General features: G+C 39.0%; 1 protein-coding gene across 2 annotated transcripts in view; it reads right to left on the bottom strand.

The window, feature by feature from the left end:
- LOC111153963 (phosphodiesterase 5A) overlaps positions 1–23,577 on the bottom strand; it is a 156,097-nt gene that overhangs the window by 84,902 nt on the left and 47,618 nt on the right. For both annotated transcript variants that reach the window (XM_022513324.1, XM_022513330.1), the window contains exons 4-7: positions 9,296–9,367; positions 7,352–7,441; positions 4,857–4,994; positions 2,756–2,823 (exon numbers count right to left, since the gene is read on the bottom strand). In XM_022513324.1, the coding sequence (XP_022369032.1) occupies positions 2,756–2,823; positions 4,857–4,994; positions 7,352–7,441; positions 9,296–9,367 (368 nt within the window). The remainder of the gene's footprint in view (positions 1–2,755; positions 2,824–4,856; positions 4,995–7,351; positions 7,442–9,295; positions 9,368–23,577) is intronic.

Raw genomic sequence — 23,577 nt, 5'->3', positions numbered from 1 at the left:
AACGTATTTCATTGTATCAGACTGTTAAAATAATAGTTTAGAAGGAATGATTCTTTATTTACAAAGAATCACTTAGCCATCTAAACTTGAAGTCACTGTGGTCAATAGTGTCTCCATCTTGCTGAGGGAAGACATGAGAAGATAGGACACATGAAAGAGATGAGAAGAAGGGGATGGAAGACAGGTATGCAGGCCTCACACTGATCCCAGGGGTCAGTCTTAAGAGGGTTTGAACAAAACCAGGTTGTGCACTTTAGTCTTGTGTTCTAAACTCAGACAACCGTGTTTTGCAATTCTGCTTTACATGATCTACAGAAATGATTTTCATTTCCAATTTTTTTAAAGATTTTATTTATTTATTTGACAGACAGAGATCACAAGTAGGCAGAGAAGTAGGCAGAGAGAGAGAAGGAAGCAGACTCCCTGCTGAGCAGAGAGTCCAATGCGGGGCTTGATCCCAGGGCCCTGGGATCACGACCTGAGCCGAAAGCAGAAGCTTTAACTCACTGAGCCACCCAGGCGCCCCTTGTTTCCAATTTTTTATTACAAATATTTTCTTCAAATTTTTAATGAACATTTTGAAATATATAAAAAGGTTGAAAGTCAAATGAATATCCTACTCTAGATTCAACAATTTTTAATGTTTTACCAATGTATTTTATCTATATGTTTGTGTGAATATACTTGTTTAAATATATGAAATTTAGATATATGTACTTATTTATCTTTGCCTGAACCATTTTTATTTTTTTAAAAGATTTTATTTATTTATTTATTTATTTGTCAGTGAGAGTGAAAGAGAGAGCGAGCACAAGCAGGCACAGCCAGAGAGAGAAGCAGGCTCCCCACTGAACAAGGAGCCTGATATGGGACTCGATCCCAGAACCCTGGGATCATCACCTGAGCTGAGGGCAGTAGCTTAACCAGCTGAGCCACCCAGGCGTCCCACCTGAACCATTTTAAAGTAAGGTGCAGATATCCTAATATTTCATCCTTCAGTACACCAGGATGTATCTCCTAAAAATTAAAAGTTTCCTACTAACCACAGTACCTTCCTATTTCCAAAGAAAAGTAAAAGCAATTCCCCATCAACTATCTACTACCTGATCCAAATTTAGATTTCCGATCGTTCTCAAAAACTGTTCATTGATAGCTGTTTTAATGAGAATCCAACCAAGATTTATGCATTGTGTTTGGCTGTTATGGCCAAGATATTCCTTCCCTCCACTTTGTTCCATGATACTAATTTTTAAAAAAGATCAGGCCAGTTATCTCATAGAATGTTCTGTAGTTTAGATCTGTCAAAGGTTATTTTTAAAGCACTACCACCAAAGAGCTTGGTTACTGAGGACTGTGCTAATTGCAACACCATCCACTAAATGAAATAAAGCTCTAAAAGGCCAACTGTAGTGAAAAAAATGTGAAACTTTAATATCAGATAGTAAACTTAAGACAATGTTCTATTTCCATGGTCATAAAAAGCTTTTAGATATAACATCAATAATTAGGGATAAAGTAATTTCAGACAAACGATTTTAGGAAGTGAAATAATTGGTAACAAATGAACAATGAAAATTATGATAAACAGTACTATACCCAAGAATTCCTGCCACTTTATCCTGGCAGATTTGTATTTCTTAGAATATTCTGTCACTTAAACAAACAACACCAGTTTTTTGCTAAGGGTGAAAAGGGAATCTGTGAAAGAACATTTGGTAGTTTACTCTAAGTCCTTTCCCAAGTTCTTCGAAAAGCACAAATAAAATTGGGGCAGTAAGATCTCTAACCTCAATCATATCAATACTTTCTATTATCCACGTGATAATTAACAACAACAAAAAATTAATACAAAATTCTTAAGTTACCAAAAAAAAAAAAATGACAAAGAAATGACCTGCAATAGAGATCTGGTTTGATTCTAGCCATTGGGTAGATGGCTATTGGTGTGATGGGGTTCATGGGCTTCCTTCTCTTATTAATTAAATCCCCATGGCTGATTCCAAATCACAGCAGACTCGAAGAGAAGTTTGTTCAGAAGCCTATCAAATTTCCAGTGAGGGTCCAATATGCAATATGAATTGCATACTGGAATCCAACTATCCAATATGAAACATGTAACTGCAATACAGAACTTATGGATCTTAAATGAGCCAGTTCACAAAAATACCATACCCAGGTCTATACTAATCTGAACACCATTCACTGTTTTAGCAATTTTCCTATAGGTCTCCTACCTATAGGTAGGAGAAAAGAATCCTAGAACTCTGTCATCAAAAAGTTAAGTATTTTCACAAATAAAATTATTGATGGTCGGGAGGAAGCAGCATGTAGCTTCTATGTCTTAAATTAAACAGGTCATGAAATAACCATGTAGCCAGCATTACATATACTGGCTTAAACAATGTAGGGGTTTGGAGTGCCAACACCCCACACAGTCAAAACCCCTCAGATAACTTCTGTCTCCCTCAAAACTTTATCAATAGCCTGCTGTTGACAGAAGACACTCTGATAACATATAGCGTCAACTGGCATATATTTTGTATGGTATATGATTTATATACTGTATTCTTACAATAAAGTAGGCTAGAGAAAAGAAAATGTTACTCAGAAAATCACTTAAGGAAAAGACATCTCTAGTAGTGTACTATATTTATATATAAAAAAAAAATCTATCTCTCAGTGGACCTCACAGGTCCAGTCATGCTGTTCAAGGGTCAGCTTGCTTGTGATAAAGACAGAGAATGAGTTATTTTACCTTGTTAAAGTATCTGACGATTTTTCTAATTCCTCACACTCCATGTGAAACACACTAGAAAAAGAATCCTGAAAACAAAGTGACAACACAGACTGAGAAGTAAGTTTGACAATGTAACGAAATCTATCTAGATATACACACACGCAAGTCAGTGGAATTGATGAAAGACACCAACACTTGTGATCTTTTTTGAACTTATTCTCAGATTAAACTGACACAAGTACTCACTGCCTGACAGCCTCAGGTCGGCTGCCCATGTTCTTCCTGTTTCTGAAACTCACTTGCAAAAATGCTCATTTGCGTATTTTTTTTTTTTGTTCTTCTAGCAGGTGTTAATGAATATGTTAGCTTCAAATTTTCTTCCCATTTATTCAAAATGCTCATGTTTTAGCTTTTATGCATACATTGATTGCTGTTTTTGGAGCTTTTTAAAAGACATGCAATTCAGTAATATTTTATGAATATTTAATGAAAATAATTGTGAAGGTTTTAACAACATAGAGAGGTACTTTGGGAAGTACATTAAAAAAAAACAGAATACATATTCATATCCATGCTGTATTTACAACTGAATAAAGATATAAAACAATGATACTAGTTTAATTTGGGGAGGGAAGAACTGAGTACTGTATTTTTCTTGCTTACATTTGGATTTTTGCTCATGTTGTTGAAATAATTTTAATCAAAAAGTTATAGTATAAATGATAATCAAGACACTTGATTCCTAAAATCAAGTTAAAAAGTGAGTAAAATATATGAACTGGCATATAAGTGAGCTATACTTCAAAGCACCAATGATGCAAGTCAGTTGCTGCCACAAAAGATGTTAACTGGTAAAAGCACGAGATGACTGTTAATGAAGGTGGCATTTACGTTGTCTAAAAAAGGAGTGTCTTACATATAACTTTCAAATATTAAATGCTAACGAACAGGTCACAGAGCAAAAATTGTGAATTGACTCGCTACATTAATGAATTCTGACCTGAACTTTAAAAGGATGGCTACTTGTAATCATCTCCATATTAAGGACTTTATAACTGATTGAAAATATGAAATAATAACTATGAGAATTGATTACCTTATAGCACAGTATATTCATTTGATATCCAGTGAATAAGAATTAGACACGCACACACACTCAAAATGACTGAGATAATGTTGAGTCATATACTACAGTCTTACTATCTAAAACAATTTTTAAAATTTTAATTTAAGTATTACATATTTTTTATTATTCTACTTCCCCAAACCCCATCAATTCAGGTATCATATATGGATTACAACTGACCACACAGTGGTGGTGATCCCCACTCTCTTTCCTAACCCACCAATGAAGAGCCTATTCTCAGGGTCTAAAGAAAAAAGAAAATAAACAATGACCTCAGAAAGAAATATCCCAGGAACAGTGGCTCATAGGTTAAAAAGGGAAAGAAACTGCATAAAGGAAAACTGCCATAGGCTAGGAGCTCTGATTCTAACCTCAACCTCAACTGGCCTGTCTAGAAGTAACCAGCACTTGATGAGAATACTCCATCTTTCCACACACATCTGTTTCTTTCTGTTACACATCAATGGATTAAAATCTACCAAGTAGAACAGTTAGTGGTTTTCCATTGCTGGCAAAAGATTTAGGACTGATAGGCACCTTTAATAATACTGCCTCTCTTGGGCCATACCTTTTGGTTTCTAAACAATTTCTGATAAAAAGAAAAATTTTTCCCAAGCCATTCAGAATGGGGCTCTACTTGCTCAGAGCAACCAGGGCACCACTATCCCTGATCACGATGGGTCTGCATACTGTAAGGACAATGTATTTCTCCATCAAGGAAGTATGGCCATTGACAAAAACAGCACACAGACATTCCCAAGGTAACCACTCAGTGGAGGGACACGAAGGTGAAAAGGTGCTTTGAAGGCACCCTCCAACCTCCCGTCTACTCCTTTCAACCAGAACAGCTCATACTCTGATTGGCTTTGCATACACAACTGTATATACCTGGGGTTCAGAGACATCTGAGACTAACGTGAGGTTTAAAAGTGACACTTTAAGGAATATAATTGCTGTCTTTCTAAAAATAAAAAAGTCATACTCTGTACTCACGGAGCAATCTTCATCCACTATGAAAATGGTGCATTTCTGCACCTGCATGAAAGAGATAATAGTGGCAGCTATTTTCTTTAGAATTACTTCTAATGATTGTTGTTCTTCAAAAATTAAGCTAGCAAGGTCAAGCAGCACCTAAACAGGAAAATTTAGAGCTTATTACTTAGTAAGTATTTGTAATTATTAAAGCAATACAATGATTTATATGGTTTATAAGTTGTTTATTTATAATCTAACAAGTTATAGCCAAGTTTGCATTCAAGTATTAAATATGTAAGTCTCTATTTACTAACAGAGCTTCCTTCCATATTGACTGTTAGTACAGTGGTTACAATCACAGACTTGAAAACCAGAGTTGCCTGTTTCTAATCCTGCCTTCCCTTCCTGCAGGCTTTGTGATGTAGGGCCAGTTCCTTAAAAATGGGAATAACAGTAAAAAATAATACCAAATCACAGGACTATTGTGAGGACTAAACATCCAAACATTTATAAAGCATTCTGAACAGCATCTCATACATGAAATAACACTGACATTGCTGTTGTTCCCCACTTCTGAGATCAACATTTATCAGCATTTTCAGATAGCACAGTAAATATTGTCCAAAACAAAGTTATAAGAGCTCCTTTTGAGTTTTTCCTGGTAATCTTACTTTCCTTTGAATTCCACAGAATTTATTCTAATCTCACAAAATATTTGTGTGATGAGGAGGAAAAAAGGGTATCACAGAAAATTGACTGGAGGAGATACTATCCTAGCTGAGGCCCGAGAGATAAGCAGGAATTGTTTAGATGAAGTGGGGAAGGGAAATACTTCAGTCAAAAACAACTGAATTGAGAGAAAGTAGCATACTGCAAATCTTAATCAAGTCTTAAGAGAGAATCTAGAGCATAAAGAGGAGAGCTGGGGAGATGGGATGGCAGAGTCAAGTGGAGAAAGACCCTCAAAAGCCCTGCGTGTCTTTAGAGGCAGCTTGCACGGTGATGGGACTGCAGGAAGAAAATGACAGCCTTGCAGCTATGTTTGTAAACATGGGGACTGGATTAATGGGTGGCAAGAATGGAGCAGGGACAACAGTTAGGGAGAAACTACAGTTAAAGGCAATGGAAGATCCAGTATCTTATTAACACAAGTTCAAGAAAGAGAAAATGGGGTGTGGGAGAGAGGGATTATCAAAGAAATAATGAAAAAGAATTATATAAAATGGAAGAGTTTGAGTCTCCACGTGGAAAGGGATGTCCAGGTACCAGCATGATGAATGAAAAAAAAAGAGACTATAAAATTAAATTATAAAAGCAAAGAGAAAAATGATCTGAAAAGCTCACAGACAAAAACAGAAAACAAAACAGAAAAAACATCAACAGAGTCAAGAATCAGAACAACATGAATGTTAGTTAGATGACAAAGCACCACTCTAAAGTCTGAGAAACTGATTTTTCAATTTGGAATTTTTTACCGAGCCAAAGTGGTAGGATGGTACAACAGGCATTTTCACACTATGCAAGGACTCAGAAAACTTACCTGATCAATACTCTTTCTCAAGTAATTATTTGAGAATGTGCTGCAGTAAAATAAGGGTACAAACTGAGAAAGAAAGAGTTATGGGATCCAGGGAATAACCAATGGAATCCTTCTGAGAAAGCAGTGAAGGAAAATTCTGTGATGACACCTATGCAGTAGGCATGGGGAGAAACAGCTTAGCTTGGAAGAGAAACAACAGAGAACCTCAATTTGGAGATCTCCAAGAAAAAGAACTCAGCAGGATGCCTAAATAATGGGGAGTTTTGGGGGAAAAATCAACCTACACTAGAGCAAACAGATCAAGGGGAAAAAAAAGAATGCAATTCAGAAACATCAGGAAAAACTAAAAGTCGTATAACAAATGTAATAAGAACAACATTTACATAGTCATGGTACTTATAAACACTCTATTTTAAATCACAACTCTAGAATTAAACTAGACAAAACTTACTAAAAGCTAACCATGATTGCAGTACAATATATATGTTATTGTCATGGGCAACAGAAAAAGTCCAGATGGGAAAAGCAGAGGTAAGGAGTAGCAGTTGGGAAGGAGAGATGAGGCATGCTAAGATCCTCATTTTACAAAGCATGGAATCATGAGATGATGTCCCTAGTTGACAGAGCAAGAACTAAAAGCCTTATTTAACATGACAAATGCAGTCCATCCAGTAACTTAAAACAGAAATAATGATATTGGTAGGATAAGGACAACGGCAAGTAAAGAGTGATATAAATCAAATAAATCCACATCTGTTAAGTTAATGAAAAGGCAACTGAGCATGGAAAATAGAAAATGGAAATAATTATTTCTAATTATTTTACAATTATCTAATTTATAATTATCTAATAATTATTTCTAATCCAGCTAAAATATTAACTAGATTTTTAAATCATATACATATATTACTTAGACAAAATTTAACAACTAAAGAAACAATTTTTATATTCTCTCTTTAGTCATCAGACTTGCCTGATTTCTTTTGTTCTCCAGCAGTGAAGTCTCATAGAGTTGAGCATTATGAAGAACAATACCACAAAATGCCAAATAAGCAGCAAAGTCCTAGAAAACAGGTAAGACAACAGCTAAATTAAGAAGTGTCTAGGGCGCCTGGGTGGTTCAGTGGGTTGAGCCTCTGCCTTTGGCTCAGGTCATGATCTCAGGGTCCTTGGATTAAGTCCGCATCAGGCTCTCTGCTGCGCGGGGAGCCTGCTTCCCCTCTCTCTTTCTGCCTGCCTCTCTGCCTACTTGTGATCTCTGTCATCAAATAAATACATAAAATCTTTAAAAAAAAAAAAAAGTGTCTACTAACTGGCCTTGTTATATTGCCTGAAACACAAAAAGCACCCAAAAATGTTTACAGTTGAAATAAATATTAGAAATTCAAAGGGTACATGTTAATTCTGCACAAAATTAAGAACAAATGAAAAGCAAGTGCAAGTTAGCTAACTAGCACAACAAATAGATGATAAGTATGAACACAGTCTCCTCAAGTCCTACATTACTTACAAATTAAGAAGAAGAGGGAAGGGAGTAGGACACAGATCTCTTTATATCATTTGAAACTGAAATTCACTCTATGCAAAATCTAGTGTAGTCTCTGAATGATATTAAGAGTTGGGTCTGTGCTGAGACCATATAAATACCTTGTAACTCATTACTGGGGCAAATAAAATCTAACACACTTACCTGAGAATATTGGCAATAGTAGTCTCATATAAAGTTGTATAAAATATTAGCTTAAATATGTTTTAACATGGATCTGTCATCCTCATTATACTATTCTAAGGTGATATGCTCACAATTATATTAATTATTGATTAAAAGAAGTCTCTCCATGGCAAACGTTATTCACAATCATAGATTTATTTTGCCAAGAGATGATACAGTCTAAGAACACAAATCCTTCAAGAGGGCTTTACATTTATGGACTATAAACAACTGATGAAATATAAAGTCAATCTAGAACCATTTCCCCCACCAAATATTCTCAGGTGTCATTACCAAAAAAGAGACTAGATGTCTAGAATACTGATTTTAAAAGGTACTTGCTATGTTCTGAATCAATTAAGACATGGGGACCCAGACAAGTGCCAATATACAGCCTACAGCATGGAGACAAAAATAACTCTGTCTTGTTTGAATGTCATCCAAAAGCTCCTATTAATTTTCAGGGGAGTGACTTAAATAGCAACAGGCTTGAATAAGAAGATTCAATGGGCTCCCATGATATACATATAATTACGTATTCAAGAAGAGAAATAATAAAACCTACTGACAAAATGAAGTTAGAAACAGGTTTAGGGGCTTCTGTCCTTAGACGGAAAGCATGTCGACGTGGTGTATGGGATGTATTCCTTCAGCACTGGATGCGAAGAATAATAAAATAATGTTGACTGCTGCTCTTTCTGAAGCTAAATTCACATCACCCCGCCGGAATTCACACCTTGGCGCCCCACCGTCTGAGTGCAAAGCTTATAAAACATTCTGAAATTTGCTTCATCGGGAGGCAACTCCAATTTTTAGCCAACCTGGAGTGCTGAACTTGGAGCAGTGCTTCAAGGGTTTTTTTACTCGGGTTGAATTTCTTTATAGCAGCGATGAAAGTTAAATGGGATAGTTAAAATACCGTGTCACCCTCCAGATGGCCCCAACACGCACATAGGCCTCCAGGAGGCTTGGCGGCACAGTGAGGAGGGAGCTGGGGGGCTTCCAAGGACTGATACCACGAGTACTCCAAAGTTAGCACCATATTTAGCTACAGGAAAAAGACACTTTTGAACACTTCAGATCATTTTAAAACATAATGGTTTTTGTAATCAACAATTTCAGCTACAGCTAATTCTAGAGGTCTATACACTATAAAGAAAAAACATCTTCTTAAACTGATGTCATGTCAGACACAAGTTTTGGTACCTTTTCATCTTTTTCAGTGAATGTCCCACCATTTCCTGATTTCTTGTTGATGGCCTGGGCTACACCAACAACCTGGAATAGGAGAAAAAAGTGGTAGTTTCATTGGCTATAATTATTGGTATAAATTTACCAAAATGTGTTTATAAATGAATTTCTATGTGTGCTTTAAAATAACAATAAGCTATGAAGCCAAAACAAAACCCCTCAGCATTTGAGTTAGTTATCTATCATACATCCTTTTTTGCTCCTAAGAATTCGAATGTTGTCAACTTCTTGGGTCCCACTATTTTTGGTTCTATAATTTCACCCTGCTTTGTGAGAAGAGTTATTGGCAATCACATTTTAAGTGAATATTTTTCAAGATTTTTGGATACAAAATAAACCATCAATTTCTATCACACTCAAATTAAATATAAGATAAATGCTTTACATTGCCTTTAAATTTATTATTTCAAATGGGCTAAAAATGTTCTTTTACTAAAAATGAAACAGGACCCTGTGGCCAATTAGGGTAAAAAAGAATTCCTAATGTAGTGGGGGTAGTCCAACGTCTTTTGAAACCTCTGACCTTAAAAATTATTTTGCCTTCAATAGATTTGTTTTTGGGAGAGGTGGTTTCCTTGAAAAACCAAAACAGGAATTAGCAGGCTGAGTCTTACTTCAAATGGATCAAAGATAAACTATATCTTGAGGAGACTGGACTAAAACCCTGTCTGGGAATATGTTTTAAGTTTCCACAAAAGGTTTAGCAACACTGCAAGAATTTTCTCATCTTTCTGTATTTTACTTACCTGTGTACCAACTTCAGTTGGGTTATTGCCTTAGTGTTTTAAAGGCCTTCAAAACTTCCTTTTTTCCTCTTTCTTCTTATAAATTCTACTCTCTCCCTGCTTCTGTGATTTAACATCAGTAGAATAAGCTATTATTCCCTCCCTGGATTACACTTTAGGAATACGAAGTCCTTGGTTTTTTATATATATTGCTCCTCCTTTTTTTTCCCTCAGCTCCTTCTAAGTCCCTTGGCTCTAAGACTAGGATATAAAATTCCCTGTTAGAAGCAGAAAAGGAAGGGGAAATGGATTGCCTGATGTAGTTTCCTGGTCATCTCAACACCTTAACTCCACGCGCCATGCAGAATAAAGCGATGTTTAAAAAAAAAAAAAAAAGGGCAGAATTCTCCATTTATCCTGTACCTTTTTAATTGTTCTTAGTTCAACTCTCCCTTATTTTTATACTCTCTTTAGCTCTTGAAAATGGCTAACAGATTTCCAGATGCTCCAATCTCAATGACTAAATGCATACAAAAACTTTGGTCTAAGGTAAAAAACACCTGGATTGCAGATATAGTCACTTGAGTATAAGTGACAGGAGCCACTTGAGGGTCACTGGGGTCTGATATACAGTGGTACCAGTGTAATTTGGTTATTTCAAGTGTTCATTCATTCACCCAACAAATATTGAGGTGCCTACTATGTATGGAGGAATGATAAAAACTGGGAGGAAGACTACTCTGAAGGAGGTCAGAGTCAAGAATTGGTGTCATAGGGTAGCTCTATTCTTAACATCTTGAGGAACCTCCATACTATTTTCCAGAGTGTCTGTACCAACTTGCATTCCCACCAACAATGTAAGAGGGTTCCCCTGTCTCCACATCCTCGCCAACATTCGTTGTTTCCTATTTTGTTAATTTTTGCCATTCTAACTGGTGTAAAGTAGTATCTCATTGTGGTTTTGATTTGTATTTCCCTGATGGCTACTGATATTGAACATTTTTTCATGTGTCTGTTAGCCATTTGTATATCTTTTTAGAGAAATGTCTGTTCATGTCTTCTGCCCATTTTTTGACTGGGTTATTAGTTTTTTGAGTTTTGAGTTTGAGAACTTTTTTATAGATCTTGGATATCAGCCCTTTGCCTGTAATGTCATTTGCAAATATCTTCTCCCCTTCCGTGGGCTGTCTCTTAGCTTTACTGACTGTTTCCTTTGCTGTGCAGAAGCTTTTTTATCTTGATGAAGTCCCAAAAGTTCATTTTTGCTTTTGTTTCAGTTGTCTTTGGAGACATGTCTTGAAAGAAATTACTATGGCTCATGTCAAAGATGTAACTGTCTGTGTTCTCCTCTAGGATTTTGATGGATTCCTGTCTCATATTGAGGTCTTTCATACATTTTGAGTTTATCTTTATCCAGCAATTGTACTACTGCGTATTTACCCCAAAGGTATGGATGTACTGAAAAGAAGGGGCACATGCACCTCAATGTTCATAGCAGCAATGTCCACAATAGCCAAACTGTGGAAGGAGCTGAGATACCCTTCAACAGATGCATGGATAAAGAAGATGTGGTACATATACACAATGGAATATTATTTAGCCATCAGAAACAATGAATACCCACCATTTGCACTGACGTGGATTGAACTGGAAGGGATTATGTTAAGGAAGTAAGTCAACCAGAGAAAGACAATAGTCATACGGTTTCACTCATGTGGAACATAAGCAATAGCATAGAAGACCATAGGGGAAAGGAGGGAAATCCAAAGGGGGAGAAATCGGACAGGAGATAAACCATGAGAGACTATGGATCCCAAAAAACAATCTGGGGGTTTCAGAGGGGAGGAGGGGGGGAGGGGTGATCGGTATGAAGAGGGCACGTGCTGTGATGAGCACTGGGTGTTATACTTAACTACTGAATCACTGAACACTGTATCAAGGACAAATTATGTACTATACAGCGGCTAACTGAACATAATAATAATAAAAAAAAGAACAGGTAATACCTAAACAAACACTTAAAGCACATGGGGTGAACAGTTTGATGGTACAGATGCCCACAAACTGCTAAGAGGCTGAAGAGGTCACATAATATGGTCAAAGAGGCAGCTTCTCAGAAACGATAACATTTGAGTTTTTATTTGTCTTTAATAGATGGTTTTATAAAAGAAGACTTAAGTTTTAAATCTTCATTTTAAGGAAGATAAGTATACAAACAGTTAAAAAGAATCTGAAACAAAACTTCTCAGATAATTATACAGTATAGAAAAGTATGTATTGATGTGCTCTATGTACCTGGAGCTGTTTTAGGTAAGTACTACGCAAGAAAGGAAAGAAAGTTCCTGCTCGTTCGAAAATATAAAGACACAGAAAGCTAGCTGTTTATTAAATGGTCACCAATCAAACTATGGTGGCATTTTAGTCGATCATGATGTCACCATAAATTGACAGTGGGATGACAGTTAATTTCTAAGTCTTAAAAGAAAAGAGGAAGATCAGCTGTATTACATATTTTCTGGAATCAGTTCTAGTAGAAGTGGTACTGATGGTCTGTTTAGATCACTAGAGTCCCTTGAGAATGAGGGCAGAGTTGGTGCGGGCCCAAGAGTACACCGTGGTCCAAGGCTGCGGCTACAGATACCCTCAACCTAGTCAGTGACCTGCAGACCCGCCCCCGCCCTAGGGTGGGAGGGGAGAGCTGGGAGAAGGGAGGAGATGTTTTAGAGGTGGGTCAGCGAGCAGAACCAAAGCGTGGCCTGTTCCCAGTGGGGTCTGCAGCTACTCCATTTAAGAAGAGCACTTCAAACAAGGCTTCTTTGTTACACTTGGATGATCCCTTCAGCTCTCCCTTAATTAGAACTTGCAGGCCAATTTCAACTTCGGTTTCAATCTGCATGTTTGGCACTCAGGACCGTTTATATGGTAGGCATTTTTCTAACTATGCGCTGAAAAGTTTTCTCTCTGGTTGAAAGAACAACATCCTTGAAACCATACTAAATATCAGCCATTATTCACAATGTTCAACCAACCCAACATATTCACACAGTTCAATTAACAATTTTCCATTCTGGGATTTCTTTCTTTTTTTTTTTTTTTTAAGACTTTATTTATTTATTATTTCAGAGAGGGACAGAGAGAGATTGAGAGAACAAGTGAGAGGGGGCAGAGGGAGAAGCAGACTTCCTGTGGAGCAGGGAGCCCAATGAAGACTCGATCCCAGGACACTGGGACCATGACCTGAGCTGAAGGCAGATGCTTAACCAACTGAGCTACCTGGGATGGTGTGAGGGGCAGAAGAAGAGAGAGAATCTTAAGCAGATTCCATGCTGAGTCCAGAGACTAAGGCAGGGCTCAGTCTCACCACCCTGAAATCATAACCTGAGGCAACATCAAGAGTTAGAGGCTCAACTGAGAGCCACCCAGGTACCCTCCTCCTTCTCCTATAAATACTAGTACCCGATGTCCTTCATCTCTTCGAACACACTTAATTTTGCCTGTAAGTTCGTCTTTAGCAGGGACTGTTTTGCATGGGAGTCCCATGTTTCCTGAGTCATGAAGTGTCCATGCACAATGACTTCCTGTTTGTCTTGGCACTGTCCTGGGGGTGTGACATCGAACCCCATACCAGTGTATGGTACAGGCTTGTGCTCTTATGGTTCACAGGCATCTCTTCTTTCTCTCACAGCAGCAGACAGGAGACAAGCTTCCTTGAGGCTTTCTCTGGCTGCTGGTGGAGTTTGCTAGGCTGTTTCATGAATGGAACCACCGCTCATCTAGGCTTCAGCTCCCTGCCCCACCCTCTCACTCCCACAGAGTGGATACGTGCCCTGGCCTGTGGATGCTATCCCTAGACATTCATCTCCCTCCTGAATCTCAGACCTCCGTGACCCCATCTGGCCAATACTCCATGCTCACATTTCTTATCTTGGGTTCCGCTCTGTTTCTGACACCTGGGGGTTTTCCCTTTCACGAGCTCATCTGCAATTTGTAAAACTGTTTTTGGTGAAATTTTATCTTCTACTTTTTGGCAGAATTGTGGAGGGAGATTCTTCTGCATCTATATAGTCTGGCAAACTGACGAGTCTTGTTTATAGGCTTTAAAACCCACTTTGTACCCGGTGAACACCAGATCTTTACTATATTTGGGATTTTTTTCCCTCCTAACATTAGAGCAAGATATTTACTTTTAGGCAATGTCATGGAATGAGGATTTCCAATGATGGATTTTTTATCCTTTCTGGTAACCAAATATTTCTCTAATAATTTTACAGATTTCAGATATTAGAGGTTAAGTTGTTTAACAGACAACTAATTAAATAAAATTGATTAAAAAATAAGCATGTTAGTTATTAGACCAAGTTATTAGACCAAGAAAATATATCTAATATGTAACATGTGCCTCTATCCCCAGATAGATGGGTGATATTTTAAAAATAGCACTGATAAAAACAGGTAGAAAGAGGAGAAAAGGCACAGTGTCTGTCCAAGGTCACATAATTCAGTAAAAGACCAAAAAGAGTTTAATTCTCTGAATTTCAAGGATCCTAAGCAAAACTAGCACCCTCTGCCCTCCTTGCATTGATTTTCTTCCTCTGTCATCTATTGCTCCTTTAAACAAATTAGCTCTTTGTCTTCAAGCAAAGTAACTGCTAACCATAGGTTTTTTACATGTCAATTTTGAAAGGCAGCTTTGATGACAAGTGTATGTCAGACCTCGTATCTGAGAGGCAAAGTCCCTGAACGTATCAGCTTCCGCACCGGAAAGCCCAGTCACACTGCCTACCTCCTGGCTACCTGGGCCCTCATACGCCTGTACTCCACGCTATTTTTTTAAGCACAAAGAAGCTTCTGTTTTCTATTTTACTGGCACTTTCCACAGCATAAATGGATATTATGTCCTCACAGGGTCAAGTGTTCTTTTAGGAATGCAAAGGGCAAGACTTGACTCTTGCTGAGTGAACAGTGTGGAATGTGACAGCTGGTCAATTCAGGGGCAACTGATCATTGCCACAGTAAGCAATTTCTTCTTCAATCAGCAGCTGCCCAGACACTTACTGAGGCCATACATCAATCTCAATACACTTCCTCATTCCCAGTTCCAAGGGATACTCAGCATGGAGGCTAAAAGCAAGGGAGGAAAGGAAAAGACTCTACAAATCTTAGCTATCCCTCTCCCATCTGTGGGAGCTGAGCTGACATCTTACTTCACCAAGAAAATGAGAATTTAATATGTACAGGAGCCAGCGGAGAAGTCTCCCCAGTGCTCTACTGAAACTTTTTCATGACTCGGTCATTCATTTAACAAAAAATATTTTATTCAACAAATAATCACTGAGTCCCTCATGTATCATTGTTCTAGGCTACGAAGACCCAGTAGTGAACAAAATCCATGTCCTCATGGCCTGACATTCTAGTCAGAATTTAGGCTTGGAAGAAAATCCCACCTGTACACAGCCTTCTCCTTCCATTTCACAAGAGAGCAAACTGTAAGTGACAGGGTTGGTATGACCAATCAGGGCTTTCTCATCTCTCTTCCAATTCCTAGGCAATTATCAAAGTATGGCCATAGTCCATGTGGTAGGCAAAATAAAGTTCCCCAAAGATGTACTCATCCTAGTCCCTGGAACCTGTCAAAATGTTACCTTAATTGGCAAAAGGAAGCTCTCCAGATGCAATTAACTTAAGGATCTGGAGATGGGGACATTATCCGGAATTATCTGGCTGGGTCCAACTGTAATTAGAAGAATCCTTATGAGGGAAAGCAGGAGGAGACAGAAGAGTCAGAGTCAAAGATTTGAAGATGGTTTGCTCCAGGTTTTAAGTAGAGTGGAAGGGGCCACAGACCAACGCATGTGGGCAGCCTCTAGAAGCTGGAAAAGGCAAGAGAACAAATTCTTCCCTTGAAACTCCACACAGGAACACAGCCCTGCTGACACCCTGATTTTAGCCCAGTGAAAACTATTTTAGACTCTGGCAACCAAAACTATAAGATAATACATCTGTGTTGTTTTAAGCCACTAAACTTTTGGTAGTTTTTTACAGAGGAAATAAGAAACCAATACATTCTGTTAGAATCATTCATTCCCTTTTCACTTTTCCTCATCCCATACTGTATCTTGTGTTTCACCATCTAAATCCTCACTTTCTTTGAAAGCCTTGACATCTCAATGCTAATTGTTTTTCTGCCTTCAGTTGACCTTTGACACTAATGCCAAATTTATCTTCTTGGGACACTGCTTTGCACAGACAAATTACCTCTTTACTCAAAATATTTTAATGTTCCACCCATCTACAGGATAAAATTGATGACCAATTTCACACCCCCAATTTGAACTAAGATCACTTCAATGGCTCTCTGAATTAGAACGCTATAGTGACCTTGTTCACATCATTCCTTGAAATATTACCTTCCCCTTTCTCTTTTGAGGCTGAGCCTACAAAAAACTTCCCTTCAATCCCTTCTGAAATTCTGTGTGGCAGCTGGGTATGCCATACATTTCACAATGAGGTATTCTCATTTTTAACCTCATTTCCTCTACTCTCACCCTGGCTCTCCAACTAGATTGCCTTCTAAGGACATGATTTATATTTATGCCTTATTGTAGCATCAGTACTTTGCTTTGTCCTGAATGCACTAAATGCTTGACAGATAGTTGCTGTTAACGATAATGGGAGAAGGGAGAGAGGAATCAAATATTTTTTAGGGTGATGTACTTACTCGACAATTCATATTCGAATAACAGTTAACTATATCTGCCCATTTTCTTTCTCTGCCATTTGCTTGATATTAAGTGATCTCTCCACATCTGAGAATTTTATGTAGCAGTAAGAAGTTTATGCTTTTAATAAGCCTTTGGCTATGGAGCTGGAACTTAAGAGCCTAGAAAGATTTTGGGAGAGTGGGAAAGAAAAGCTTAAGATTGATCGTTTTAACACTGAATTTTAAAAATACTGAAAACCACAGAGAATAAGATAGGAAACATCCATATCTCTGTTGTTTACAACAGTGGCAGTGTGGGGCTTTTTAAACACGGTTTGTTGGGCCTCACCCCAAGTTTCAGATTTAGCAGATCTGGGTTAGGGCTTGAAAATTTGTATTTCTCAGAGCTCTCAGGTGATGCCACAAGCTGCCAGCCCAGAGACAAAAGACATTTTGAGAACCACTGATAAAGAACTGCTAAGTGTTAATATTTGGGGATATTCCCTTTTTAAAATTAAATTAAGAAAATTAAATTGGACTTTCTCCTTCCAGCCCCATTCTTCTTCCTCCTGCCCTTCCTCCCCAGAGTCAACCTCTAGCATTGCATTTTTTTAACGTTTTAAGGTTTTTAAGGTTTGTCAGAGAGAGAGAGAGTGAACACAAGCAGGGGGAGCAGCAGGCAGGACAGGGAGAAGCAGGCTCCCGCTGAACAGGGAGACCAATGTGGGGCTCGATCTCAGGACCCTGAGATCATGACCTGAGCTGAAAGCAGATACCTAACTGACTGAGCCACCCAGGTTTCCCTAGCAATGCATTCTTAAGAAATATATGAATCTCAGCATAATCTCTTCCAGTCCCATCCATGTTGATACAAAAGTTGGGTATTTGTCCTTTCTGATAGAGGCATAATACTCCATAGTGTATATGGACCACATCTTCCTTATCCATTTGTCCATTGAAGGGCATCTTAGTTCTTTCCACAGTTTGGCGACCATGGCCATTGCTGCTATGAACATTGGGGTACAGATGGCCCTTCTTTTCACTACATGGAGAGGAGAAGGGAGTTGGGGGAAATTGGAGGGGAGACAAACCATGAGAGACTATGGACTCTGAAAAACAATCTGAGGGTTTTGAAGGGCCAGGGGGAGGGAGGTTGGGTGAGCCTGGTGGTGGGTATTAAGGAGGGTATGTATTGCATGGAGCACTGGTGTGGTGCATAAACAATGAATTCTGGTACACTGAAAAGAAATTAAAAAAATAAAAAATTTAAAAAGAGAGAAATATATGAATCTATAAACAAGACATAGTACTTTCATCTTTCAAAAAGGTGGCTCAAACAAAATCATATAATATGCCTAATTTTGCAACCCGTTATTGTATTCAATGTTGTTTTTTCTTTTTCTTTTTTTCTTTTAAAAGATTTTATTTATTTATTTGACAGACAGAGACCACAAGTAGGCAGAGAGGCAGGCAGAGAGAGAGGAAGGGAAGCAGGCTCCCCGCTGAGCAGAGAGCCCGATGCAGGGCTCGATCCCAGGACCCTGGGATCACGACCTGAGCCAAAGGCAGAGGCTTTAACCCACTGAGCCACCCAGGCGCCCCTCAATGTTGTTTTTCAATCAGTATCTATAGATCTGGCTCATTCATTTTATATATAGTGTCGTACTACATACCAAATTTTGTTCATCTAATCCCCAAATGACAGATGCTTGAGTTGTTGGCAATTTTTTGCTATTAGAATAAAACCATCTACAACAAACATTTCTATTGTACACATATGCAAGAGCTTCTTTGGGGAGATATTCAGAGGGAATACAGAAGTTATACCTTTACCAGCAATGCTTAAGTGTTTTTGTCAACCTTACATTCTAAGCAGCACCTGATATTAGCAGGCTTTTACATCTTTGTCCTTCTAGCGGCCATAAAACTGTATCTCACTGTTGCTTCAGTTTGCATCTTCCTGATTACTAGAGAGAATAAACAACTTTTTAATTTTTATTGCCTATTCTGGTTCTCTTCTTCTGTGTTGCCTATGTGTCTTTTTTCCAGTTTTGACCATTTTGTTGTTGTTTGGCATTTACTAAGAAATCTGAAAGTCGAGGGTTGATTTTTGAGGTTTGGTGAGACTGACTATTTGGTTGTGCTTCAGTTTATCCACGTATAAGTAGAAGCACCACTGTTCCCACTGTTTCTCTCAAGAGCTGTGTATGGCTCTTCCGAGGTTATAGACAACACAAGTATGAACACAGAAGTGGATGTTTTTAGTTTGTTCTCCTGGCCTGGGAGGCTAGGAAGAGGCAGCCAAGTTGAAAAGAAGCTTCGAGGAAGTTGCAAAATGTAAACAGCTACTGCCTAGGATAACTGGCATCGAAATACATGACTAAGGGCCAATATCTCTAAGATAGTTAAAAATCTATTCCTAGCCAAAAAAAAAAATTCACAATGCTAAAAAGTTTGCCATTTAAAAAAGGGAGAAGGAAGGGCCTGCTGTATTACAGGTGCTTTGTATCTGTTAATTCATTTAACCTTTGCCACAACCCTTTGAGGTGGATATTACAATTCTCATTTCATCACAGAAGTAGCGGACATTCAGAAAAATTAAATAGGGGCCCCAGAATGTGCGACACAGATGCTCTGCAGGTCTGATCCCTAACCTGCATCTTTCTACTGCTCCTTCCAGCAGGAAAGTGAAACCTGCACTAGTATAAAATACAGATTCTTAGGCATGATTCTTTAAAGGAATCATGAAGACCAAGGACTTTCCAGTACATTCAAAGGCTGTATACAAATCCCATATATATGCCTATCCTGTTAATGCATATTTTTACCAAAAAGGATGGAATAATTTCAAAATTAGGACTTTCAAGAAATAAAGACAAATCCAAAATGGCAGCTAAAAGTCATTTTTACTTCCATTGTAAATCTTATGGCACATCTTTATATCCAAGAATCTCTTACGCAACATAAAAAGGTCCTATATTTCGGGATATATAATGCTCTCTCAAAAACAAGTGGAATCCTTAAAAAAAAAAAAAAAAAAAAAAAAACAACACAACAACAATAAAAAAAACCCCGCAGAATTAACCTCTGGTAACAGAAATCAGAACAGTGTTGCCCAAAGGTTGTGAGATAACTTAATTGGGGTGTTAGTTACACAGATGAACACACATTTATTAAAACTCATCAAATTGGACATTTAGATCTCTGTACTTCACTGTATATAAAGTTTAACCCACTTTTCAAAAACTATTCAAAAGTCTCAGAAGTAAATTTATAACTTCCGGTGGTATATGCAAATGATGGTCCAAATACTGAGTTCCCAGCTGTCTTGGCAATGGTAAAGCAGGCAGAGGTTCTGACCGTTTGCTCTGTGCTGTTAGGCAGGATGGACATTCCCCAGATAGGGCCAGGACAAATCCAGCCTCTGGGGGTCAGTAGCTGTCCTGCCCTGGGAACATCCAGTGGGAGTGGTGCCAACCCGAGACTGGGTTCCTTCCAGCCAAGGGGATACTGGGCATAATTCTTGATCCTGATGTTTATTCTCATCCCTTTGCACACAAAAAATTCCTCTTCCCTGCCAAATGCTAAACTCTGGGCCTCACTAGCTTTTAAGCGATGAGGTGAAGGTCCTAAATCTAGAACCCTAGGAAGCTTTTGCCTTCTTCTTAGACATTTCTGTCCCTCGGAATATAGAGATTTGGTCCTGAGACGAAGCAGCACATGGCCATTGTGCAAAGTCTCCTTCCGTGCCCTTTAAAAACATGCCAGAGACACAAAGGTTACATAGCAGAAAAGAGCCTGCTGTCTTTCCCACGGCAGGGTACGCTCAGCATTTACTGTCATTTAACTTTTCCATTCCTCCATGTGTCTGGCCTCCCAGCATTCTATAAAAGGAGGAAACAGACATTTTTCTAAACCTTTACTAGGTGAAGAGCTCTGTGGTGGGCACTGTCACATTCCTTGCCTCACTAGGATCTTTAAAACCACCCTGTGTGTTTGCATTTCATGTTGAAACTTTACAGATGAGTCACCTAAGGCACAGAGAGGTGAAGAAAATTGCTCAAGGAATTGCTGATTGGAAGCCAGCAGCATGCAAGACTAAGTCGTTTTTGCTACAAATTCTGAGTCTCTCTTTCAAACAGCCTTTGCCCAATTGGGACTAAGTCCAAAACAGCAAAAAATATTACATACTCAATATATATTATATAATTGGAATTTGTATCAGAGTAAACCTAACACTGTTTGTGCCCACCTTTACACATGGCATTGCCAAAAATGACTTCAGAGCCTTGGGTCTATTTAATAACTGAGATTTATTTTCAGGGCGGTGTTCTGCATTCTGCCAGTGGCCGGTCTGCAAAGCCCAGGCTTACCCCTGGATGGTGTCGTTGGATTTGGACTCTGTTAAACCAAGGTCAACTCTGTTCCGGCGCTGCCCACACTTATAACAGGTCACCATCTCTACAGCTTGGCAAGATGCTGCACTCCTAAGGCTTCCTGATAATTACGGGGTAAAGTGGCATGCCCACAATGTGCACAAACAGAAGAGAAATAACACAGTAGAAGTGGCAAAAGGCAAGCTTCGTGCATCAAAACACTATGTAGGCTGAATCTCATCTACAAGCTAGAGGGGGCATCAAAGGTTTTGAGAGAACATCTTCTCCATTAGAGCTGAATTGAGTGTTCAGGTGAGTGCTCTCACCTGTACTGGTCCAGCGAAGTACCTCATGGCCCTCAGCTAGACAGCCGCATCATTTAGCTCAAGGGAGTCAGGGCAAAAAGAGTGTATGTGCCTATTTATCATCTCTTTTTACATTCAGCAAATCCTTCACATAGAGAATACAATCTATTATGTCATCAGAGCCAAAACATAATTTTATCTCTGTTTTCTCCTTCAAATGGAAAATGAGCCTGAGAAGGTAATCATATATGAAGCCTCGGATGCAGACATCTGTCTCACGAGCAAAACTCTGAACTGTAGGTGTCACCAGCAAAAAAAGACACGCCCTCCTCCACACAGCTGTGCCAGATAATACACAAAGAAATTAACAGTATTTGGAATCATTGCTTGCAACTCTGTATTTTACTATTAAATTATTCCAGTCCATAATTTGCATTTTCAAAAACTAAAATGGTAAAAGAGCTGGTTGGTAGCTTTTCAGGTACAACCATTAATAAAGATGAAAGACGGTAACTACTTCATGGTAAGAAAAATACAGCCTTAGAATAAAGACGATGTGGATCTAAATTCCAGCTCTGCCACTTAGAAGATATAGAATGTTGGGGAATTTCTGTACTTGACCAAGTCCGTATTTCCTCATCTAAAATGGGGATGAGAGACCCGGGTGGCTCAGTCGTTAAGCATATGCCTTTGGCTTGGGTCATGATCCCAGGGTCCTGGGATGGAGTCCCACATCTGGCTCCCCACTCAGCAGGGAGTCTGCTTCTCCCTCTCCCTCTGCTTCCCCCCGTCCCCCACTTGGGCTCTCTCTCTCTCAAAAAATTAAAATCTTTAAAAATAAAATAAAATGGGGATGATAATATCAACAAAAAGTGTTATTACTGATCTCTAAGTACGTCAGCATGAAGCCCCCAGCCCTACTGCTATTTAACATACAGCCTTGATTAAATTTCTACCTGAGATCATTTAACTTATCCATCTATTTTGGATACCATGCTTCAAGATGGCAAAGAAAAACTTCTGCAAAAGAAGTTCTTGGGTCAACCAGATTACTGTATACCATAAATGCAGTTTAAATGTCACCAGCTCTGTGAAGCATTCTTGTCTCACCTTGCTCTTGTGGAGGGCACAGTCTCACGAGGAGAAAGAGAAATATCCCAGTAAGTTAATATGTAGTGTGCCAGATGGAGATTAAGTGCTCACATGTTATGGAGAAAACAGAGCAGGGAAGGAAGGAATAGTTGAAATCAATAAGGATAGCTAAAGAGAGTCTTGCTGAGATATTATTTGAATAAAAGCCCAAGGGAGATGAGAGAGTGAACCATGTGGATTAACTAAGGCTGGGTAGGTGGTGGGGGGAGACTCTTCTAGACAGAGGGTACAGCACGTGCAAAGGCTCTGGGGCTGGAGCTTCCCTGATGTACTGCCAGTACGCTGGAGAGAACGGGGGTGGACTAATAGGAGGTGCGATCAGAGGGGCATCAGGAGCCAGACCATGTGGAACTTTCTTATGGGATGAGGTGGTAGGACAGGGTTCTGAACAGGGAGTAATGAGATCTAACAAGTTTTATAAAATTTGTGTTCAGAATAGACTATTAGGAGTCAAAAGCTTGAAGCAGGGATACTAGCTAGAGGGTTACTACAGTGACTCATGTGCTACATAGCAGTGGCTTAAACCTGGGTGGTGGGCGTGCAGTAAGAGCAGTGACTGAAGGGAAAGCTAACAGTGTTTACTGATGAATTAGAGCTCTCCTGTGGGAGAAAGAAAGAAGGCAGAGAAGGCTTCAAGGAATTTAGGGTGAAGAGCAGGAATGAGAGAAGTTGCTGAGCGTGGTGGGGATGAGCATGGAGCAGATCTGGTGGGAGGGACGATCAGGAGCTTGGTGTCGGATATGTTAAGTTCAAGAGGCCTATTAGACATACAGAGGTAGAGAAGTAAGCAGCTGAACAGAAGAGTCTAAACTGAAGACACAGTTCACTTGTACCTAAATGTACCTAACTGTACCTAAACCCATGGGGGCAGACAAAATCACTGAAGGAGTGAATGTAGTTAAGGGAGAGACAAGGGTCCAGGGCTGAGCCGCGCAGCACCACTGTGATTAGCGGGCACCAGCCAACGGGGCAGAGAGGC

Source organism: Enhydra lutris, unplaced genomic scaffold, assembly GCF_002288905.1.
Source record: "Enhydra lutris kenyoni isolate GAN:26980312 unplaced genomic scaffold, ASM228890v2 scaffoldscaffold3, whole genome shotgun sequence".
In the NCBI taxonomy this organism is placed as follows: domain Eukaryota; kingdom Metazoa; phylum Chordata; class Mammalia; order Carnivora; family Mustelidae; genus Enhydra; species Enhydra lutris.
The sequence above is the reverse complement of the archived record's forward strand: the minus strand, read 5'-3'. Positions and strand labels throughout refer to the sequence as shown.